The following is a 22,297-nucleotide window of genomic DNA, read 5'->3' as shown; positions in this document are numbered from 1 at the left end:
GACATTCAATCTTTAAACCATGACATTTTAATGTGTTCTATCTTTTTTTTCATTCTCAGTTCAGACAATAAGCATATTCGTCACGTTATTTAGTAGACTTGATTTTCAATAACTCATATAATGTTAAGATTCATTAAAAGTTAACTTTGGCTGAAATTAATATGTAAAATTGGTTATAAGCATCCTTTACATTTAACAAGAAACACTAATACAGATAGATTTAATGTTAATACATTTTTATACGTTTAAATATTTTATCGTATGTGTATTACCAAGCCGCAAGCACATTTAAGTACGTTACATGTATTAAAACTAAATAACTTCTTATGATGTGATATTAATTTTTTTTTATTTGCACCTGGGATAATATTGCTATATCTGTTCTTTCCTCTGTTCTCTTCAGATTTCCCCTTACTAAAAGCTTCTTCGTCATGTCGACTTGATATAGAATTCGTTAGCTATAACATAAATGACATAATTTCATAACAAGAAGATCAACTACTTTTTTTTTAAATCAATATAACTTGGTCTCCTGTTCCTTTAATACATAATCAATTATTGAAGCAACTTATCTGACTTCTAGTATATGAACCACTTTTTCAAGGTAATATTTTGATGGTTAAATTTTATTTAGGTAAGACTAAATTTAACCAGAAATATGTATTTAAAGGTGGTGCATATTTCGGCTAACTTGTCAAGATCAACTATAATTGTTAACGCACATTTATTATAATAACGATAAACTAGATAGATTTACTTTAAAGGTGCAAATACAAACTGAACTTAGCATTAAAATTTATTTCTACAATAAATTATCTTTGTAATACATCCATGCAGGGTTGTGGTAGTTTTACCTCATATTCTATTTGCAGCTTGTGCTTTTTCTTGTTATTGTCAAATCGCATCAGGTCTTTATAATTGTTAGGAAAATCCCTGCAAGGAATTCCTGAGTTTGGACACATAAGGGCTTCTAGAACAGCTTCATGCAAGAACAAGTACTGATTCTATAATTTTAGAAGAAAAAAACATTCTTTAGACATGTAATTTACAGTAAACGCATCATCTGAACAAGAATAATGAGTAGATTGATCAGTTTGATCTGGGTCTGTTTTCTAAACATTTTTCTGAAGTGAAACATTAAAGCAGTTTTAAACAAAATGGATTGCATTATGCTATAAAGGTTTCTACATTAAAAGTGCATCTACTGATTACGACTTAAATTAACATTGTCGTGGCTACATAAGGAACAAATAAGGAGTCTACATTTTGCTACCGATTAGATGTCTTCTAGAGAAATCAACAGAATGGAAAGAACAATTACGTTTTCTTTCTTTCTTTAAAAACATGATTAAATATTTATTTCAAATAATGGCTTGTTACAATATCCAGGTTCTTCCTGATGTTGCCTGTTATATTCTACTTTTCTCTCAAGGAAGTAATTAGTTTTAAAAAATCAAATTACATCGAATATATATTATACATAATTTCACTCATAATGTTTATTCATATGTTTTCTTATGGTTGCTAAAACATTACTTATAATTGTCAAACATACTCTTCTATTGAACTCATTAGGAAAAATTGAGAAAACATTGACATTGAACACAAGATACAAAAACTATTGTTTACAGTTTTCCACCTACATAAAAGCTTCTTTGTAGGTAGAATATATTGTAGTTATTTCCATCTAAAAACTTTAAGTTTCTTATTTAACAATTACACCTTGCTAGCTTGTTTCACTTGAACAGACGTATGATATCATGCTGTTGACCTTATTATCAATTTGATCATATTATGTTATGTAGTTTTTTTATTCCATTTTACTAACCGCTGTTTGTACCATATTCACTCTCTGATTTCTCAATATTTCAACACTTCGGAATACTTCAACATAGTTTCTCTGCTTGGCTTCATTTACTATATAATCCAATGCAATATATGTACCGGTACGACCTACCCCTGCACTGAAAGGCAACATACAAAATTTCCAATATTTCCATATATTTAGATTTTGTGTCATGAAAATTCTTTCTTTTTTCGTTATTTACATGCATTTGAAATCGATTTACTGACCAGCTTGCTGTCCAAAAACGAATCAATCCTACACTACTTTACGATAACTCGCATTTATTCGGGAGTTCAGGTTAAAGCAGTAGAAACAGTTGTATTTAAGGAGGTGTTGGCTTGTTTTTTAAGTGCAGTTGTAAAACTTCCAATATGGTTTGGCAGTTACATTTCTCATAGTTCAACTTAGCGTTTTAGATATTGGTTCATGAAGTCATCGTTGAAAGTCTTCAATAATCTATTAAGACGAAGAACAGCAGTTTAACGCTTGATTTTATTCTATTGGTTTTTTAACAGTTTTGCATTCTGGTTTACCCACATTTATATCAAATATTTTTTTTTTATATCAATCAAAATTTTATGTGTTTACAATAATTTAGTAACTGGCATATTGGAACACACATACCAAAACTCTCGATATACTAATTGGACTAATTTTGAATCCAATTATTAGTGGTTTGGTTAGATAAAAACTCTATGGTTATAATGTTTACCTGCAATGAACAACTAGTGGTCCTTTAGCTTCAGTTCTTGTAGTGTTGACCTTATATCGAAAATGGACTAAGGATGAAGCATATTTTGGGACATCTTTGTCTGGCCAGGCAGTAAAGTGGAATTGACATACAGTTTTTGTCTCGTTTTCCTGTGAATATTTAGAAACTATTAGTATACATGTAGTAACTAACTTAAAACAACCTGTTATGGCCAGCTAGTCAAAATAAATAACTCGTTTCAAGAATATGTCAACTCTCATCTACAGATTTGTGTTAACTAATATAACTATTGGAGAATTTATAAGAAGGGGAGTGGTAAATGACAATTTACGCGCGACATTTATGATATCGTTTACTCTTGGATAAAATCATATCTCAAATTTACGTTTGATCACCATCCCGCCCATGTCCGTAAGTAAAATGTAGTTGGATACGAAAGTCCAAACGGTAAACATTTCAAGACCTTACCTAAATTGATTTTTTTTTGCATTTTTTTTTAGGCAAAGTGAGTTCCATGGAAAATTGCATTATCTTTATTTACAAAAGTGTACCTTTTATTGGGTGAATAAAGAAAACGTGTAGAATTTCACAAAGTTTATCTCCGAGATTTGAATAAAATTACTCGATTACAAAGTTTTATAAATATTTCATGAAGATTGAGAAAATTCTTAGTCTTAATTATTATGGCTCAGCATAAATTCACAGTTTACAGTATTCAAACTGTATTGAAAGTCCTAAATACAAAATAATAGGTTCCATGTCACTGCTGGCGGAGTATGTATTCCCCGAAGGTACCACCAGCCCAGATGTCATTACTTCTGTGTTGACATGCATAATCATTGATATGATGTAATTGTAATGTAGCTGTTCAGGGGCGGATCCAGCCATTTTAAAAAGGGGAGGGTTCCCAACCCAGAGTAAAGGGGGGGTGGGGGGTTACAGCTATATGCTCCCCTTCAAATGCATTGATCGGCCAAAAAAAGGGGGTTCCAACCCCCGGAACCCCCCCCTCTGGATCCGCGCCTGCTGTTGACAAAACTTTGAATTATTGAAATACGTAGGCTTTGCTACATCCGGAATAAATTACATTGGCTGTATTTGGAAAATTTGTTAGGAATTTGTGTGCACTTCATTACTTGATTTGCCATTTTAATTTTTTTTATTTTAGCGTCACTGATGAGTCTTTTATAGACGAAACGCATGTCTGGCTCAAATACAAAATTTCAATCCTGGTATCTATGATGAGTTTATTCATAATATATGCAGATGTGTAATTTAAATTGTTTAGAAGTGCTTTTATTTACTCTTCACAGTCATGCAAACTTGTAGATCATTGGTAAATATTGTTGTTGGGGTGTTTTGTCCTGTTGATAATTCGAAAGTAAGCTGTATCTCTGACTGCGGTATTAGAACTTAAGCTAGAAATACAAAAATACCCTCTATACAACTAACAGTAGTATGTTCTATCCTAAATATGTACGTAATGTTCCATACTCAGAGAAACAGCAGAAAAGTTTAGTAAATTTAAGGCCCCCAGTTTGAAAAAAAAGACAAATGCCTATTCCTGTGTCATAAAACAGTTAATTTAACCTGTAAATACTATGATTTTATTATTTTAAGGGTATTTTGTATAGAAAACAATGCATGTGTTTGGAAGTTATGCAACAAACAGTTGTTAGCAGACAGTTCTATAAAAATCTAACCACACAACAGTTGTTTCTGTCTTTTATACCGTCTTCCAAATTAACAAAGAGTGTTACAACTTAATACTGCCTTTTAAAAAACCATTAGCATCGACTTCTGCATTCTCCGTTTAATCTTTTACAATCACATGTTATTTATTTAACGCAGGACTCATGTGCTTGCTGCAGTGATGTCCAGACGAGTTCCCATATAGTTAAGTCGTTTTTTGAAACAATAATTTAGTTGCTAATATGAATCACCTCAAACTTTGCTGAGTTCAAGTTAAGAGTCGAAGTAAACATTAAAAAAGATTTCAGAAAATCAAAAATGGTCTGCATTTGGCGGCATTTTTTTACGACCGCCAGGATTTTCATAAAAACAGTTTTAAATAAACAGCTGCGCCATGAGCGCATGATACGCCCGACGTCTTATATGAAATAATCATAAATAGTTTCTGAGAAAGTTTTAAGCACTAACCATAAATTGTTTTTGAGATACGACGGGAAATGTTAAACCTCCTCCCCCCTCTCTGTTTTTTTTTTTTTTTTACAAAATACTTAATATCACTAAAATAAAATGTTGAATCAAAACCAAAAAGTACATAGTGTGTAAACTTTTAAGCAATAATCATAAAATGTTTATGAGATACGGCGCAAGCAAAAAAGAACTCGCCTTTTTTATAAAATACTCCATAACTCAAAAATAAAATTTTGAATCATCACCAAAATGTATAGAGATCTTTAGATTAATATAAGAAAGAAGTGTGTAGAGTTTAAAGCAATAATTATAAATCATTTTTGAGATACGGCGCGACATGTAAAAAAAACCTCCCCCTCTTTTACAAAATACTCAGTAACTCAAACATAAAATTTTGAATCATCCCCAAAAAGTATACAGATATTAATATTAATATAACTAAGATGTGTGAAGTTTTAAGCAATAATTAAGAATCGTTTTTGAGATACGGTGCGACATGTAATAAAAAACACATCCCTGTTTTAGTTACAAAGTGCCGTAACTCACTCAAAAAGTTTTAATCTTATTTTCACCAAAAAGTATGCAGATCATTTGACCATCATAAGAAACAACTGTATTAAGTTTCATGAAATTTGGATGAGTCGTTCTCAAGTGACGGTGCGACATGTTTACGTCAGATTTCCAAAAACATTAATAGAACACATTGTATACCCAATTGAATTTAGTGGTCTCTTATGAATTGATGCTGCAAACTTTATTCAATTTGAAGATTTGTGAGAGAATGAAATACAATCGGAAAAATCTGAGACACGGTTTTGGAGATCAAACTGTGTTGTGCAAGAATTTACAAAATATTTTGGGATGCTATGAATAACAAAGAAGCTAAATTCATTCAAGTATGGCAACTAATTACATAACAATTAATTATGTAATAATTATGTCATAATGAAATTATCACAATTTGAAAGATTAATCTTTCTTCTTTCTTTTGGTACCTCATTTATAAAATTTAAAAAAAGATGAGTGGAATTACATCAGATTTAAGATGTCAGATTGGGGATGAAAAATCTTTGTATTATGCTATCTTAAGTTTAAACTTTATAAACTTTATTAAGTTCGGGACATACATGTATAAATGTTCAAATATCGCGCACATCCCTATGTTTTTGACATTAGAATACAAAAGTAGTGCTATTAGCTTTCCATTCTATGGTAAAAAACATATATAACTGCAACAGAAATGCAACCTAGAAGATCGTTTTATTGGATAGAACTTAGAAGAGTAATCTTTGGAATATTATATATGCTCCATTTACATTCATTCGCCCCAATAAATAACATACTATACAATGAATCCAATAAAATACAAAAACTACTCATTATACATATTGAGTGTAATTAGATGAGCTGATTGACAATGATTCAGCTAAATTATAAATGACGTGTATGCATACATTTTTACAAGAGTTATTAAAAGTAAATGCAGTAAGAGTTGCCGATTGATATATTTTACACGTTTTATAATGAAACATGAAACATGAAAACTTAATTAAACGCCTATTTCTACATATACAATATGTGTTCAATGGCGTTGTACATAAATGACATATAAAATACAAAAATACTATATAAAAATACAATATGTATGTACTATACCAAAAATTTAAAATATATACTGTGATACAAAAGAAAAAAGTCAGAAAAGTTCAAAATGATTTTCGAAATACAATATTTTTAAACGACATTTAAAAGTATCCAAAGATTCAGAGTTTCTTACATTAGTACCTAGTTCATTCCACAATTTTGGCCCAATAGTACTAAAGCTTCTATCTGAAAAAGTTTTTTTTTGCTATATCGGACTGCATAACAACCAATAGATGACTCTGACGACCTTAATGAACGTTTCGACAATTGAGGATTTAACAAATTGATCAAATATGACGGTGCATTACCTACATGACAGTTGTACATATATGTTAAGATTTTGAATGTAATTCTGGCTTTGATCTAAAGCCAGTGTAAGTCAAACAATGCCTGCTTGGCACTATCATACTTAGAACGTTTTAACACAAGTTTGGCACACATATTCTGTATACGTTGCAAGTTAAATAAATCAGTTTGTGAAATTCCAAAAAAGTATAACATTGCAATAGTCTAAATGTGATATAACCAAAGATAAGACCAAAGCTTCAGTTGCTTCTTTCGATAGATAGGATCTTATGCACTTTATTTTGTAGTAGTTCATCATTGCTGTCTTACATTTTTTAGTAATACGGTCTTTGAAGTTGAGAGTCTCATCCAGAAAAGCCCCTAAGTACCGTATACATATATAATATATATAATCATGGTTTGTGTAATTACTAACGAAGTACCAAATAGGACAACCTTTACTTTCACCTATAACACTAGTTTAAAACGCAACGGATTTTCCTAGTACTATTGTTGAAAACCATCTTCAAGAGAAAGTTCTGGTTTTTTTTCAAAGTTGAAATATATAAAGATATATATAAGTTGTCGATATTTTCGTAATTGAAGAACAGGGATGTGTCTGTTATGAAAATGCATGGGAAAATCCACGAATTTTGACAAACAGAACAAAATAATAAAATATTACTAAGACAACCTCCTTCAAATCAAAGCGCTTTCAATCACAACAGTAACAACAACTTCTAAAACCAATTACGACATTTTATCTTGTTGATAAAGATCCAAAGCAAGTATCAATTTTGGGGAATATCATAAACGAAACGTTGAAATAGTTAGTTTTCGCTGACAAAGTCCACATCTAGAATTCTGAATATAAGTAATATACCGGACAAGATGTTCAGTATCGAAGTGGTCGTTGAAATAAGATGATATCGATTGTTCGTTCTTTTACGAGATTAAATTAAAGTTTCCATATTATTATTTGAACAAGAGGCTCTCATGAGCCTGAATCGCTCGACTGTTATGTTTTGGTTTAAATCTTTCATCAGTGATTATTTTTGCTTTTCAATATATATTAATGAGTGGCTTAAAAATGCCATTTAAATGTTCATTGGATCTGTCATATTTTCTTTTAAAGCAAATAAATGCTTTTTACCCAAATGCTTTATTTAAGCCAAAGTTTCTATGTTTCTGGACATACACGGAAATAAAATACAAAACTTATACAAGCTTTATTTCAGAAGATATTTAAGGGTATACAACAATAACAAAATTGTGTAAAATTGTCCTTTAAGGGCCAATACTACTTAAGGGGGTCAATTGACAATTTTCATTACATGAAATTTTTTTTGTAGATCTTACTTTGCAGAACGTATTTGCTCTCTACAGTCAATATTATTCAATATAATAACCAAAACCTGCAACATTTCCTATAAAAATTAAATTTAGTGGTAACCATGGATTGTTCGGTTAGTCTTAAAATTTTAGGGGTGATAGATCTTGTCTTTTTAAACATGTTAACCCCATGCCAATTTGCTTTTGACTAAATGCTTTAGTTTCAGAGATATCAGCCAAAATAATTCCTTATGACCCCTATGTTCTATTTTGAGCCATGGCGGCCACGTTTGTTGATGGATCAAAGCTTTGGACACAATTTATAAACTAGATAACCTTTAGGACCATTTAATTAAAATTTGAAAGTAGTTGGCTCGGTAGCCTCAGAGGAGAGGATTTTTAAATTTTAGCAAATTTGATGAACAAATTGTGTAAAATCGTCTTTAAAGGAAATCACTTCTTAAGGGGTCAATTGTCACTTTTGGTAATTCAACCTTCTTGTTGATCTTACATTGCTTAACATTATTGTTGTTTACAGTTTTAATCTATCTATAATAATATTCAAGATAATAACAAAAAACGGCAAAATTACCTTAAAACTGCCAATATAGTGGCAGCAACCCAACAATACGTTGCTCGATTCGTCTGAAAATTTCAGGGCTGATAGATTCTGACCAATTAAACAGTTTTAAATAAAAGCATAAGATTTTGAGATATATGCCAATGACTACATTTGACGGCTATGCTCTATTTTTAGCAATGGCGGCCATGTGTGTCGATGGATCCAAAGTTCGGATATAATTCATAAACTAGATACCCTAAAGAACATTTAGTTAAATTTTGAAGGTATTTGGCCCAGTAGTTTTAGAGGAGACGACGGACGCCAATTGATGGCATAAAACTCACATGGGGCCCTTTGGGCCCCGGTGAGCTAACAATATAATCTTAAAAAACAATATAATTTTAATTCAAAGTACCTTTCGTAATTTTAATCTTCTGATCGTGAAATCTGAATACACATCGTTTTTAACCAAAAGTATAGATATCGCTCCAAATGCTGTCATCTGCTGTTCATGATCTGGCCAATACTGAATACATTTTTGCTAAAAATGTATATATATTACTTTTTGAGAAAAAATAACGAAATGAGCATCTGGTGCAGTTAATTTTGCATCGTTAATATTATTTGAACTAAGGGATAATGTTAAAAAGCTAAGAAGGTTGACAACAAGTTTTTTTCGGAATTTCATTTCTCTTGTTTGAACACGACAAGGATAGTTGGTGTCATTGTATTAGGAAGACAGTTATTTATGAATATCAAATAACAACACAAAAAGTAACATTTTTCATATGCAAGAGTTACATCTATGACCGGGCTCAACTATGTGTTCTTTCAATCGATCTGTTTACTATACTCAGATATGTGTCCAATGATATCGGGAGAGGTAAAACTGTTACCCTTTGTTCATACTTGAATCTTTGTCATTTACTCTATATACATGTATGTGCCATTGCGTCATAAAACACAAATACAATATATGAGGCCATGTATTTATTCAAACCTTGTCTTGTTTATACAGTTGGCTTCGAGTTACTTGATGCCTCTTGGGACATACACATATACAGAAGAATGCAGCGGGCTTATAGCTCAACTTTACTCTATATACTTTGGACCGTTGTGTAACAATACAAAAAAAAATAATATAAAGTGCCTGACTCATTTCAGCACATGACACATAATACTAAGCAACAACAACAAAAAGTAAGACAAAAAGAAAAGAGAAAAAAAACAACAAATCTAGTTAACAGTAAACGGGTTGGCCCTCAAAACTTCTTTATTTATTTGACAAACATAAAGAAAAAAGTTTATGACCAATGTGTCGATATTAAAGGAAAAGGTACAGTTGTCACTTTTTTCTCTATACTTGATAATAAAACTAACTGATGATTGCTAAAAGATACAAAGCATAGTTGTTTTCTTTAACTTCATAATGCAAGACATTGTACGTGCCTTTGTAGATGCGTGAACAGAGGGGTTATGGGCTAAAATAAAAATCGGTTTAATAATCTTTTCTAGCATATAAATATTTTTATACTTCCGCTTTCCCGGTTCACTTCACCTTTTGTCTTTGATCCCAAACCATAATTTCAAGACTCCTTAAGTCCTGTCGAACCCCTATATATATAGTTTACATGTATCACATTTTAAGTTTCAATGCCTTAACCCATGGATGTCGATTTAATTCGAATATCAAATTTTTCATAATCACAAATTACTGGAAAAGGTTTTGATATCGTTGACGATAACGGAGGATACAAGCTGGTTCTCGGCGGACTACTACACTTTGTTCATCGTTTGAGTGAAAAGCAATACAAGCGGATTTCAGTTAACAAAGGACAGATAATGACTTTTTGAAAAGGACACAGATTTGAAAAAAATGACATAAATTTGTGACGTACTATAGGATTCGATACAGTTTGAGGAAAGAACACACATTTGAGGGCGGAGTTTAGAGGCTTACATATATATTTATATACAAACTGGCAATTTAACAATTGTTCTTTTTGTTTAATACATACTTTGTTTTGTTTATGCTATTGTCATTAGTCTTTTGTTTAAATTACCTTTCCATTTTCAAACACATTCGTCAGCATTACAATTTTACCACAGTCAAACTGCCAAACCATTCTCCAAAAATCATCGACAGTTTTATCAAGAGGACCTACAAGAATTGCTTGATATTAATTTGTTTTTTTATAAACGGGGTTTTAAAAATTGAACTGTTGCATACTAGTGTCTTGCATAAAATGATAAAATGTGGTATGATTGCTAATGAGACAGCTTTCGGCTAAAGATAAAATAACATATTAAAGTTAACAACAATATAGGTCAATCATATGGCCATCAAAATGAATAAACCCATACCGCAGAGTCAGCTATATTCGGCCCCGATATGACAAATTTAAAACAATCGAACGAAGAACCTATCGGCATGTTGTATGTGCACTAAATAAGGAACCGACAAAACAAATATGATATACATCCACAAGCGACAACTACTAAATAATAGACTCCTGACTTGCAACAGGCACACACATACCTTTTTGGGGGTAAAAGAGGGCGCCTAACTCTTCCCTGTCATGGGACAGGGGTGTAACATATGAACAAACTATACAAATCATTAGAAAAGGACCTAACTCGTCACATCGATACAAAGCAGAAAAAAACAAATAACAAAAATACAGAGCGGACGTGGCAGGGTATTTTCATATCACTAAAACTAAAAAGACACTTAGTTCAGACTTTAGAGTATTCTTAATAACTAACAAAAAATCATAATTATTATAATACATATGATAGTGTCAGATACTTTTCTTACCTTGTGCAGCTATATATTTGCGTACTTGTGCATATCCCTAAAAAAAACATGTTAGCTATTTCATATTATAAAAATCATTTTGTTGGTTTATCAAGATGTCTTTATATTTGTTCTAATCAAAAATAACAAGACAGTGTAGACTACCATAATTTGTAATTTAAAACTTACAGTTTACAAGCAGCGAATGTAAAAACTGATGATACGCTAAAAGTCTTTGTTATTTTTTAATCGTTTGTAATAATTTTGCAATTCCACCTGTGTGTTTTGTAAGTTATACATTTGTTATATGTACTTTTGTAATTTGTATATTTGTGATGTGTATCTTTTTTACTTTTGTACATTTACTATATTCAGTTATATATATTTATCCTGCAATTGGGTGTTCTACTATACAGATACAGCCCTACAGATATCGCTATGCTGTATCTGTATACTATACAGATATCGCTTTAAAGCTCCGCCCACTACCGGACTGAGCATTGGATGAACCTGCGTGACCTCAGAAAGTGTATTGCAGTTGCATTCCAATGACGTGCTCATTGCGAATTTACGATTACTTTTATACGTTCTGTTTGTTTTCAAACATTTCTTGAGCGCATTGAAAATCACACCAATTTTATGATAGCATACACACGGCAGTCTTTTCTACGATGACAACTTGAAAGTGTATGATTGTGTAACAAAAACAATCATGTCAATTTCAGCATGCATGTTTAGTGAATGTCGAGTCTGAAGCGTAGGACAACTCGTACACTCCTGTTTCAAATTGGACAATGTTTTGTTATTTGTTTTTACTGTTGAAATTAGTTGTTATGTTAATAAAATAGATAATTATTCACCTTGAGCGATGTATTAATTATTGTTGACCATTCGGGATTCTTTTTTTGCGAATCCGTCTTCAGCTGAATGTGTGACTACTGTATCGTATTACTACACGGGCCTCAAGGGATGTCAAATCGAAAATAAATTTATGCAAAATATGTGTTTTTGTGTGTTTCAAAACACAAATAATATACAGAATTAATTGCAGGTTAAAGACAATAACTATTTAGTGTCTTTATATATCAGCTGTATTTGTACTCGGCTCGAAACAGGTGTAGTAGCTCGCTAAAAGCTCGCATACACCTTGTTTCCTAGTCCTTGTACAAATAGAGCTGATATTTAAAGACACTAAACAGTTATTGTCTATGTATATTTCTTAATTTTTAGTCGACGTACACATATTTTCATTCCACAAATAATTGTATTTCGGCATTAAGCTCACATGAATAAACCGGCAACATTTTTTTATTACGATACCAGTCGATCACAGATGGTTCCACCGTTGATACTGTCATTGCTAGATAACTCAGTATTTAACAAAGTTGGGACAACCGTTGAATATGTTTGTAAATAGGATATATTTTCAGCACTATTTGCTATACAATGGTGTCCAGTTTTGTGTGTTGTTGAAGCCGGAATGAACCACCTTTAAATTGGTATATTACAAATTCAGAATAACAAATAAACAAAGCGAAAATGTAAAAATTGCAGAAATACGTATTGTATTACATAAATAATGCAATAAAGCGAATAGTTCTACATCAATTGTGCTTTGAAAAAATATCCGTAATAATCCAACGATTTTATCATTCACTGTCTTAATATATAAGAACTCAGGGAAAATGAAAGTCACTTGGCTGTAACTTGTCCGTTGTAGAAATTTTGCTTGGCTGTTGATGTTTCATAATCATGTGTCGACTATATAAGACAACACTCCCGAATCTCTGACACCATATTTAGCGGAGCTATTTGCTCACTATCAAATACAGTTTTAATAAAATTGAGAATGGAAAGAGGGAATGTGTCACAGTGACATCATTTCGACCACAGAGAAGAAACAGCCGAAGGCCAAAAATAGGTCTTCAACACACAGCCAAAGAAATCCCGCACCCGGAGGTACCGGATAATAAAAGAATTTTAATGTAAATTCTAGTTAGGAATTGTTAAGAAACCTTGCAGAAGCCGAAAATGTACACCTTACAATCATAACAACAGACAGTTGTTCTAAAACTTAACGAATCCACGATATGGACTACAAAACTAAATCTTCATCCATGAAATGAGGCAAAGTCGAGTTCAGGTGAAAATATTAATACTTTGAAATGCTTTTTATTGAGGATCTTGACCAATCTAGTTTTTCTCAATACCAAAAACAAATAATAATTATCATATAATTGAAAAATAATTTGAACGTCTTCGTAGCATCAGATCTGTCACGATCCTTTTCACGATCTTCAAAAAGCGGTACGTGATCTTTTACGATCCGAAAAATAAATTTTGGGTAAATATTTCTTTTTTACCAAGTTTCAGATTATGTTGAAAAAAAGTAAGTTTGAGAACCATTTTATTCATTCAAATAGAATGCTCTTATTCGGATAAAAGCTGTTTATTTTATTTGTATTTCTGAATAAAATTATGTTTGTTAAAAAACTTTATGTAATTGAAATGCCGAGAAGCAATCTGCCTTTTGTTGTTTTGTGAAAACTATGTACTTTTAAAACTGGATTTTCTCACATACTGATCATAATGTTAAACCATTTTGACACACAGATTAATTGTGTTGTAAAATAGTCTGTGTAATTAATTAAATTACATTATTGAATGACCTTTCATATGTCTTCTCGATTAAATTTCTTTCACGATCAGTTACCAGAGCTTTCACAATCGTCTCGCAATACTTGATCACCGTTAGATATTCTTTTCGATCATTTCTCTCGTTAAACAGAATGAAACCAGTGATGTTACAATATTGAGTCCGATGTTTACGGTAAAGCGTTCTTTTCCAGAACGGAATATACACCATTTTAAGAAGGATATAATCTATAATGATGAAAAAAAAAGATGTGAAAATGTGGATTTAGTAATAATTATCTAATGTAACTAAAGGATAATGTGCTAAAAACTGTCTTTGCCGCGTAGATACCAAGTTCGTTATAGGATTAGACGAACTCTACGTGTGTTCATTTTTTTTATACTTAAGTGAGAGCTTTTTTTTTCTCACCGTGTAGGAGGTCTCCCTGTGACTTTGAGATGAAGAAGAGCAATAAAAGCACGTTTTTTTTGCTTTTTGTGGTTTTTATTTATTGTGCATGTTCTGATTTTGCCATTGATGGATACTCAATACCGTTTGTATTTCTATTTAAAATCATAAGATATTTATATGGGAACAATTTAGTTATATATAATTATTAGATAAAAATTAAATGATATGATTTTCAAAAGTTCCAAAAAAAGATTGTAGTTCAAATAAATGACAGTTTGTTCGTCCAGTCATGTTAACCTCTTATACCGATTTCAAACTTCAGTGTCACGTCTTGGAAGAAAAAAAAATCTATTTGTTAACAATATCATCATCATAATCACAAAGAAAAAACCGGTCCCACGACCAATTCATCTGAAAGACACGTACCATGTCAGACGCTATACCTCCTGTGAGTTCAATTACAGTTTTGATAAGCTAATTTTAAACAGTATGACATAATTTTACAGAGCTAACGACAATCAATCGTAGATATTATCTGCTAACTACATTTAAAACATGCATGCAGTAAATGAAAATTGAATAGACACATCTATTCTCGTTATTATATATAATTAACAAATTAATTTATCCAACTTTTCGTTGTGATAAGGATTGTTAGATAATCAGTAAACAAACATGCAAATCGAATTTATGTTGGTATTCCTGTTCTCAGTTGTCAGGTATTCCATTCATAAATTGAACATGCATAATGTGACGATGTTGGTGTATATTCGCAATTCTAACATGACGTCCTTCAAACGCTTTGAGTACACACCCCAAAAAATATAGTCAGGGCTGTTCCAATCGCACTCCCACATCATATGCTTTTTATGAATGAGATACCCGACGTCATAGAACATTGACGTATGAATATGAATGGGCGTCAAGTTGGTTACCTATTACCTATTCCCTATTCGTTACCTATTCCCTATTCCCTATTCGTTGCCTATTCGTTACCTATTCCCTATTCCCTATTCGTTGCCTATTCGTTACCTATTCCCTATTCCCTATTCGTTGCCTATTCGTTACCTATTCCCTATTCCCTATTCGTTGCCTATTCGTTACCTATTCCCTATTCCCTATTCGTTGCCTATTCGTTACTTATTCCCTATTCCCTATTCGTTACCTATTCGTTACTTATTTGATTTTTAATATCCTTCCCCCTTTTTAATTATGGCATGGAATAGTTTAATATGGCTGCCGTTACCATGGAAACGGCACAATTGTGAAAAAAATCAGTTTTTGGTTTTTGGTAAACTGTTTGGATATGCTTCAACTCAGAATCATCATATTTATAACAATGTAGGTGCTGACTATATACAGGTGTTGGATGATTTTGGCGATCATTGGAACTACTATGTTGCCATGGAAACTACACCAAAATTTTCAAAATTCTAAAAATGCTCAAAACTTCATGAAACTTCACAGTAATGATGAGCAACATTGGAGTTGGAATTTCCAAAATAGGTCTTGTTACCATGGAAACAATGCAAAAAGGTCAAAAATTTCAAAAATAAGAATTTTCAGCAAACTGGATGAAACTTTACAGGAATGGTAACTGGCATAGGCAGAGTTGGATTTTGAAGTTGGAATTTTCAAAATGGCCGCCCTAACCATGGAAACAGCAAAAATATCAAAAATTTTAAAATGTTCAAACTTAATGAAACTTTGCAAAAATGTTACTAGACATCTGTAGATGCTCTCTTTGACTTTGGAATTGTCAAAATGGCTGCCGCTCACCTGGCAATAGGGGGAAGGGTGTCATCCGTTATTGCTAGCAATTACAAATCTAGTTGTTAATACGCTTATATCTGGTAATAGTTCTAAAATTGTTGAGGTAAAATGATCTTTTTATGACCTATTTATATGTGTTTGTGCTCAACCGATCCTTTTACTTGATGTTCGATACGCATTTGTTCCTTATTTGTTTTTTATACGTTCTACCTTTTAACTGCTTTATGTCCGTATGTTTGAAGATGGATCTTGGTTCGACGGGATGAAATCACCGTGTTAGCGCTTGCAAAAAAAAGAAGATGTGGTATGATTGCCAATGAGACAACACTCCACAATAGACCAACATGACACAGAAATTATCAACTATAGGTCACTGTACGGCCTTCCACAATGAGCATAGCCTAAACCGTGTAGTCACCTATAAAAGGCCCAGACATGACAACCTCACACAATTCAAACAACAAAACTGACGGCCGTATTTCATATACCAAAAAATAAACGGAAATATGTAACACAAAAACAAACGATAACTACTTAATTTCAGGCTCTTGTCTAGGGACAGGCACATACTAACATAATGTGGTGGGGTTAAACATGTAAGCAGGGTCTACATCGTTTCGGAGCATGCTATTACCTTGTTGAATTCGTTCCATAACTCGCTTATAATTCGCTTGTAATACGTGTATCATACGTTGCACCTTTTAAAACATGATTTTTAATTGTTTTGTTGTCTCTGGTGGTAGATTTGGGTTCTTAAAGGTGATATAACTCTATAAGCGCATTTGTACCCGTTCCAGCGCTCGGATAATACCCTGTTACTTATTCGTTCCTGATTCGCTTTTAATGCGCGGGGTATACGTTGCACATTGAAATAAATCGTTTTTTAATTGTGTTTATGTCTCTGGTGGTAAGAATGTGTTCTTAGAGATGAAATGACCCTATTAGCACGCATGTACCCGTTCCAGCGCTCGGTTAATACCCTGTTACCTATTCGTTACCTATTCGTTACCTATTCACTTATAATACGTTTGTTGTACGTTGCACCTTTTAGAAAAGGATTTTTAATTAAGTTCATATCTCTGGTGGTAGTAATGTGTTCTTTTAGATGAAATACCCCTATTAGCGCGTATGTACTCGTTCCAGCGCTCGGATAATACCCTGTTACTGATTCGTTCCCTATTCGCTTTTAATGCGCGGGTTATACGCTGCACCTTGAAATAAATCGTTTTTCAATTGTGCCCATGTCTCTGGTGGTAACAATGTGTTCTTAGAGATGAAATGACTCTATTAGCACGCATGTACCCGTTCCAGCGCTCGCTTTATACCCTGTTACCTATTCGTTACCTATTCACGTATAATACGTTTGTTGTACGTTGCACCTTTCAGAAAAGGATTTTCAATGGTGTCCGTGTCTCTGGTGGTAACAATGTGTTCTTAGAGATGAAATGATCCTATTAGCGCGTATGTACCCGTTCCAGCGCTCGATAATTACCCTGTTACCTATTCGTTACCTATTCACTTATAATACGTTTGTTGTACGTTGCACCTTTTAGAAAAGGATTTTTAATTCAGTTCATGTCTCTGGTGGTAATAATGTGTTCTTTTAGATGAAATACCACTATTAGCGCGTATGTACTCGTTCCAGCGCTCAGTTAATACCCTGCTACTTATTCGTTCCTTATTTGCTTTTAATGCACGAGGTATACGTTGCACCTTGAAATAAATCGTTTTTTTTAATTGTGTTCATGTCTCTGGTGGTAACAATGTGTTCTTCGAGATGAAATGACCCTTTTAGAGCGCATGAACCCGTTCCAGCGCTCGCTTAATACCCTGTTACCTATTCGTTACCTATTCACTTATAATACGTTTGTTGTATGTTGCACCTTTTAGAAAAGGATTTTTAATTGTCTCCATGTCTTTTGTGGTAACAATGTGTTCTTAGAGATGAAATTACCCTATTAGCGCGCATGTACCCGTTCCAGCGCTCGGTAAATACCCTGTTACCTATTCGTAACCTATTCGTTACCTATTCACTTATAATACGTTTGTTGTACGTTGCACTTTTCAGAAAAGGATTTTCAATGGTGTCCGTGTCTCTGGTGGTAACAATGTGTTCTTAGAGATGAAATGACCCTATTAGCGCGCATGTACCCGTTCCAGCGCTCGATAAATACCCTGTTACCTATTCGTTACCTATTCACTTATAATACGTTTGTTGTACGTTGCACCTTTTAGAAAAGGATTTTTAATTCAGTTCATATCTGTGGTGGTAATAATGTGTTCTTTTAGATGAAATACCCCTATTAGCGCGTATGTACTCGTTCCAGCGCTCAGTTAATACCCTGCTTCTTATTCGTTCCTTATTTGCTTTTAATGCACGAGGTATACGTTGCACCTTGAAATAAATCGTTTTTTAATTGTGTTCATGTCTCTGGTGGTAACAATGTGTTCTTAGAGATGAAATGACTCTATTAGAGCGCATGAACCCGTTCCAGCGCTCGTTTAATACCCTGTTCCCTATTCGTTACCTATCGTTACCTATTCACTTATAATACGTTTGTTGTTTGTTCCACCTTTTAGAAAAGGATTTTTAATTATCTCCATGTCTCTTGTGGTAACAATGTGTTCTTAGAGATGAAATGACCCTATTAGCGTGCATGTACCCGTTCCAGCGCTCGATAAATACCCTGTTACCTATTCGTTACCTATTCACTTATATTACGTTTGTTGTACGTTGCATCTTTTAGAAAAGGATTTTTAATTCAGTTCATATCTCTGGTGGTAATAATGTGTTCTTTTAGATGAAATACCCCTATTAGCGCGTATGTACTCGTTCCAGCGCTCAGTTAATACCCTGCTTCTTATTCGTTCCTTATTTGCTTTTAATGCACGAGGTATACGTTGCACCTTGAAATAAATCGTTTTTTAATTGTGTTCATGTCTCTGGTGGTAACAATGTGTTCTTAGAGATGAAATGACCCTATTAGAGCGCATGAACCCGTTCCAGCGCTCGTTTAATACCCTGTTACCTATTCGTTACCTATTCACTTATATTACGTTTGTTGTATGTTGCACCTTTTAGAAAAGGATTTTTAATTGTCTCCATGTCTCTTGTGGTAACAATGTGTTCTTAGAGATGAAATTACCCTATTAGCGTGCATGTACCCGTTCCAGCGCTCGATAAATACCCTGTTACCTATTCTTTACCTATTCACTTATATTACGTTTGTTGTACGTTGCATCTTTTAGAAAAGGATTTTTAATTCAGTTCATATCTCTGGTGGTAATAATGTGTTCTTTTAGATGAAATACCCCTATTAGCGCGTATGTACTCGTTCCAGCGCTCAGTTAATACCCTGCTTCTTATTCGTTCCTTATTTGCTTTTAATGCACGAGGTATACGTTGCACCTTGAAATAAATCGTTTTTTAATTGTGTTCATGTCTCTGGTGGTAACAATGTGTTCTTAGAGATGAAATGACCCTATTAGAGCGCATGAACCCGTTCCAGCGCTCGTTTAATACCCTGTTACCTATTCGTTACCTATTCGTTACCTATTCACTTATAATACGTTTGTTGTATGTTGCACCTTTTAGAAAAGGATTTTTAATTGTCTCCATGTCTCTTGTGGTAACAATGTGTTCTTAGAGATGAAATGACCCTATTAGAGCGCATGAACCCGTTCCAGCGCTCGTTTAATACCCTGTTACCTATTCGTTACCTATTCGTTACCTATTCACTTATAATACGTTTGTTGTATGTTGCACCTTTTAGAAAAGGATTTTTAATTGTCTCCATGTCTCTTGTGGTAACAATGTGTTCTTAGAGATGAAATGACCCTATTAGCGTGCATGTACCCGTTCCAGCGCTAGATAAATACCCTGTTACCTATTCGTTACCTATTCACTTATAATACGTTTGTTGTACGTTGCACCTTTCAGAAAAGGATTTTCCACCAGACATGAACACAATTAAAACACGATTTATTTCAAGTTGCAGCGTATACCCCGCGCATTAAAAGCGAATAGGTAACGAATAGGTAACAAGATTATTTACCGAGCACTGGAATGGGTACATGAGCGCTAATAGGGTAATTTCATCTCTAAGAACACATTGTTATCACCTGAGACATGGACATAATTGAAACTCCTTTTCTAACAGGTGAAACGTATAAAAAAATGTATTATAAGCGAATAGGTAACGAATAGGCAACAGGGTATTAACCGAGCGCTGGAACGGGTACATGCGCGCTAATAGGGTCATTTCATCTCTAAGAACACATTCTTACCACCAGAGACCTGAACACAATTAAAAAACGATTTATTTCAAGGTGCACCGTATACCCCGCGCATTAAAAGCGAATAAGTAACGAATAGGTAACAGGTTATTTACCGAGCGCTGGAACGGGTACATGCGCTCTAATGGGGTCATTTCATCTCTAAGAACACATTGTTACCACCAGAGATATGAATTTAATTGAAAATCCTTTTCTAAAAGGTGCAACGTAGAACAAACGTACTATAAGTGAATAGGTAACGAATAGGTAACGAATAGGTAACAGGGTATTAACCGATCGCTGGAACGAGTACATATGCGCTTATAGGGGTATTTCATCTATAAGAACACATTATTACCACCAGAGATATGAACACAATTGGAAATCCTTTTCTAAAAGGTGCAACGTACAACAAACTTTTTAAAAGCGAATTAGTAACGAATATTTAACAGGGTATTATCCGACCGCTGGAACGGATACAAATGCACTTATAGAGTTATATCACCTCTAAGATCCAAAATCTTTCACCAGAGACAACAAAACAATTGAAAATCATGTTTTAAAAGGTGCAACGTAAGATACACGTATTATAAGCGAATTATAAGCGAGTGATGGAACGAATTAAACAAGGTAATAGCATGCTCCGAAACGATGTACACCCTGCTTACATGTTTAACTCTACCACATTATGTAAGTATGTGCCTGTCCCTAGACAAGAGCCTGAAATTAAGTAGTTATCGTTTGTTTTTGTGTTACATATTTCCGTTTACTTTTTTGTATATGAAATACGGCCGTCAGTTTTGTTGTTTGAATTGTATGAGGTTGTCATGTCTGGGCCATTTATAGGTGACTACACGGTTTGGGCTATGCTCATTGTTCAAGGCCGTACAGTGAACTATAGTTGATAATTTCTGTGTCATTTTGGTCTAATGTGGAGTGTTGTCTCATTGGCAATCATACCACATCTTCGTTTTTTCGCAAGCGCTAACACGGTGATTTCATCCCGTCGAACCAAGATCCATCTTCAAACATACGGACATAAAGCAGTTAAAAGGTAGAACGTATAAAAAACAAGTAAGGAACAAATGCGTATCGAACATGAAGTAAAAGGATCGGTTGAGCACAAACACATATAAATAGGTCATAAAAAGATCATTTTACCTCAACCAATTCAGAACTATTACCATATGTAAGACTATTAACAACTAGATTTGTAATTGCTAGCAATAACGGAAGGCACCCCTTCCCCCTATTACCGGGTGAGCGGCAGCCATTTTGACAATTCCAAAGTCAAAGAGAGCATCTACAGATGTCTAGTAACATTTTTGCAAAGTTTCATTAAGTTTGAACATTTTGAATTTTTGATATTTTTGCTGTTTCCATGGTTACGGCGGCCATTTTGAAAATTCTAACTTCAAAATCCAACTCTGCCTATGCCAGTTACCATTCCTGTAAAGTTTCATCCAGTTTGCTGAAAATTCTTATTTTTGAAATTTTTGACCTTTTTGCATTGTTTCCATGGTAACAAAACCTATTTTGGAAATTCCAACTCCAATGTTGCTCATCATTACTGTGAAGTTTCATGAAGTTTTGAGCATTTTTAGAATTTTGAAAATTTTGGTGTAGTTTCCATGGCAACATAGTAGTTCCAATGATCGCCAAAATCATCCAACACCTGTATATAGTGGGCACCTACATTGTTTTAAAATATGATGATTCTGAGTTGAAGCATATCCAAACAGTTTACCAAAAACCAAAAACTGATTTTTTTCACCATTGTGCCGTTTCCATGGTAACGGCAGCCATATTAAACTATTCCATGCCATAATTAAAAAGGGGGAAGGATATTAAAAAACAAATAAGTA

The 22,297-nt window shown here is 33.4% G+C and overlaps 1 protein-coding gene across 1 annotated transcript in view; it reads right to left on the bottom strand.

Annotated features, from left to right (window-relative positions):
* Window positions 1-22,297, bottom strand: part of LOC143052083 (receptor-type tyrosine-protein phosphatase epsilon-like) — a 109,498-nt gene that overhangs the window by 14,654 nt on the left and 72,547 nt on the right. Inside the window, exons 11-17 of the mRNA XM_076225052.1 lie at window positions 11,360-11,396; window positions 10,605-10,702; window positions 8,957-9,082; window positions 2,559-2,707; window positions 1,829-1,964; window positions 855-1,004; window positions 359-458 (exon numbers count right to left, since the gene is read on the bottom strand). Of these exons, the coding sequence (XP_076081167.1) occupies window positions 359-458; window positions 855-1,004; window positions 1,829-1,964; window positions 2,559-2,707; window positions 8,957-9,082; window positions 10,605-10,702; window positions 11,360-11,396 (796 nt within the window). The remainder of the gene's footprint in view (window positions 1-358; window positions 459-854; window positions 1,005-1,828; window positions 1,965-2,558; window positions 2,708-8,956; window positions 9,083-10,604; window positions 10,703-11,359; window positions 11,397-22,297) is intronic.

Source organism: Mytilus galloprovincialis, chromosome 1 (assembly GCF_965363235.1).
Source record: "Mytilus galloprovincialis chromosome 1, xbMytGall1.hap1.1, whole genome shotgun sequence".
NCBI classification, from domain to species: domain Eukaryota; kingdom Metazoa; phylum Mollusca; class Bivalvia; order Mytilida; family Mytilidae; genus Mytilus; species Mytilus galloprovincialis.
This window is presented reverse-complemented; position numbering and strand designations above follow the sequence as displayed.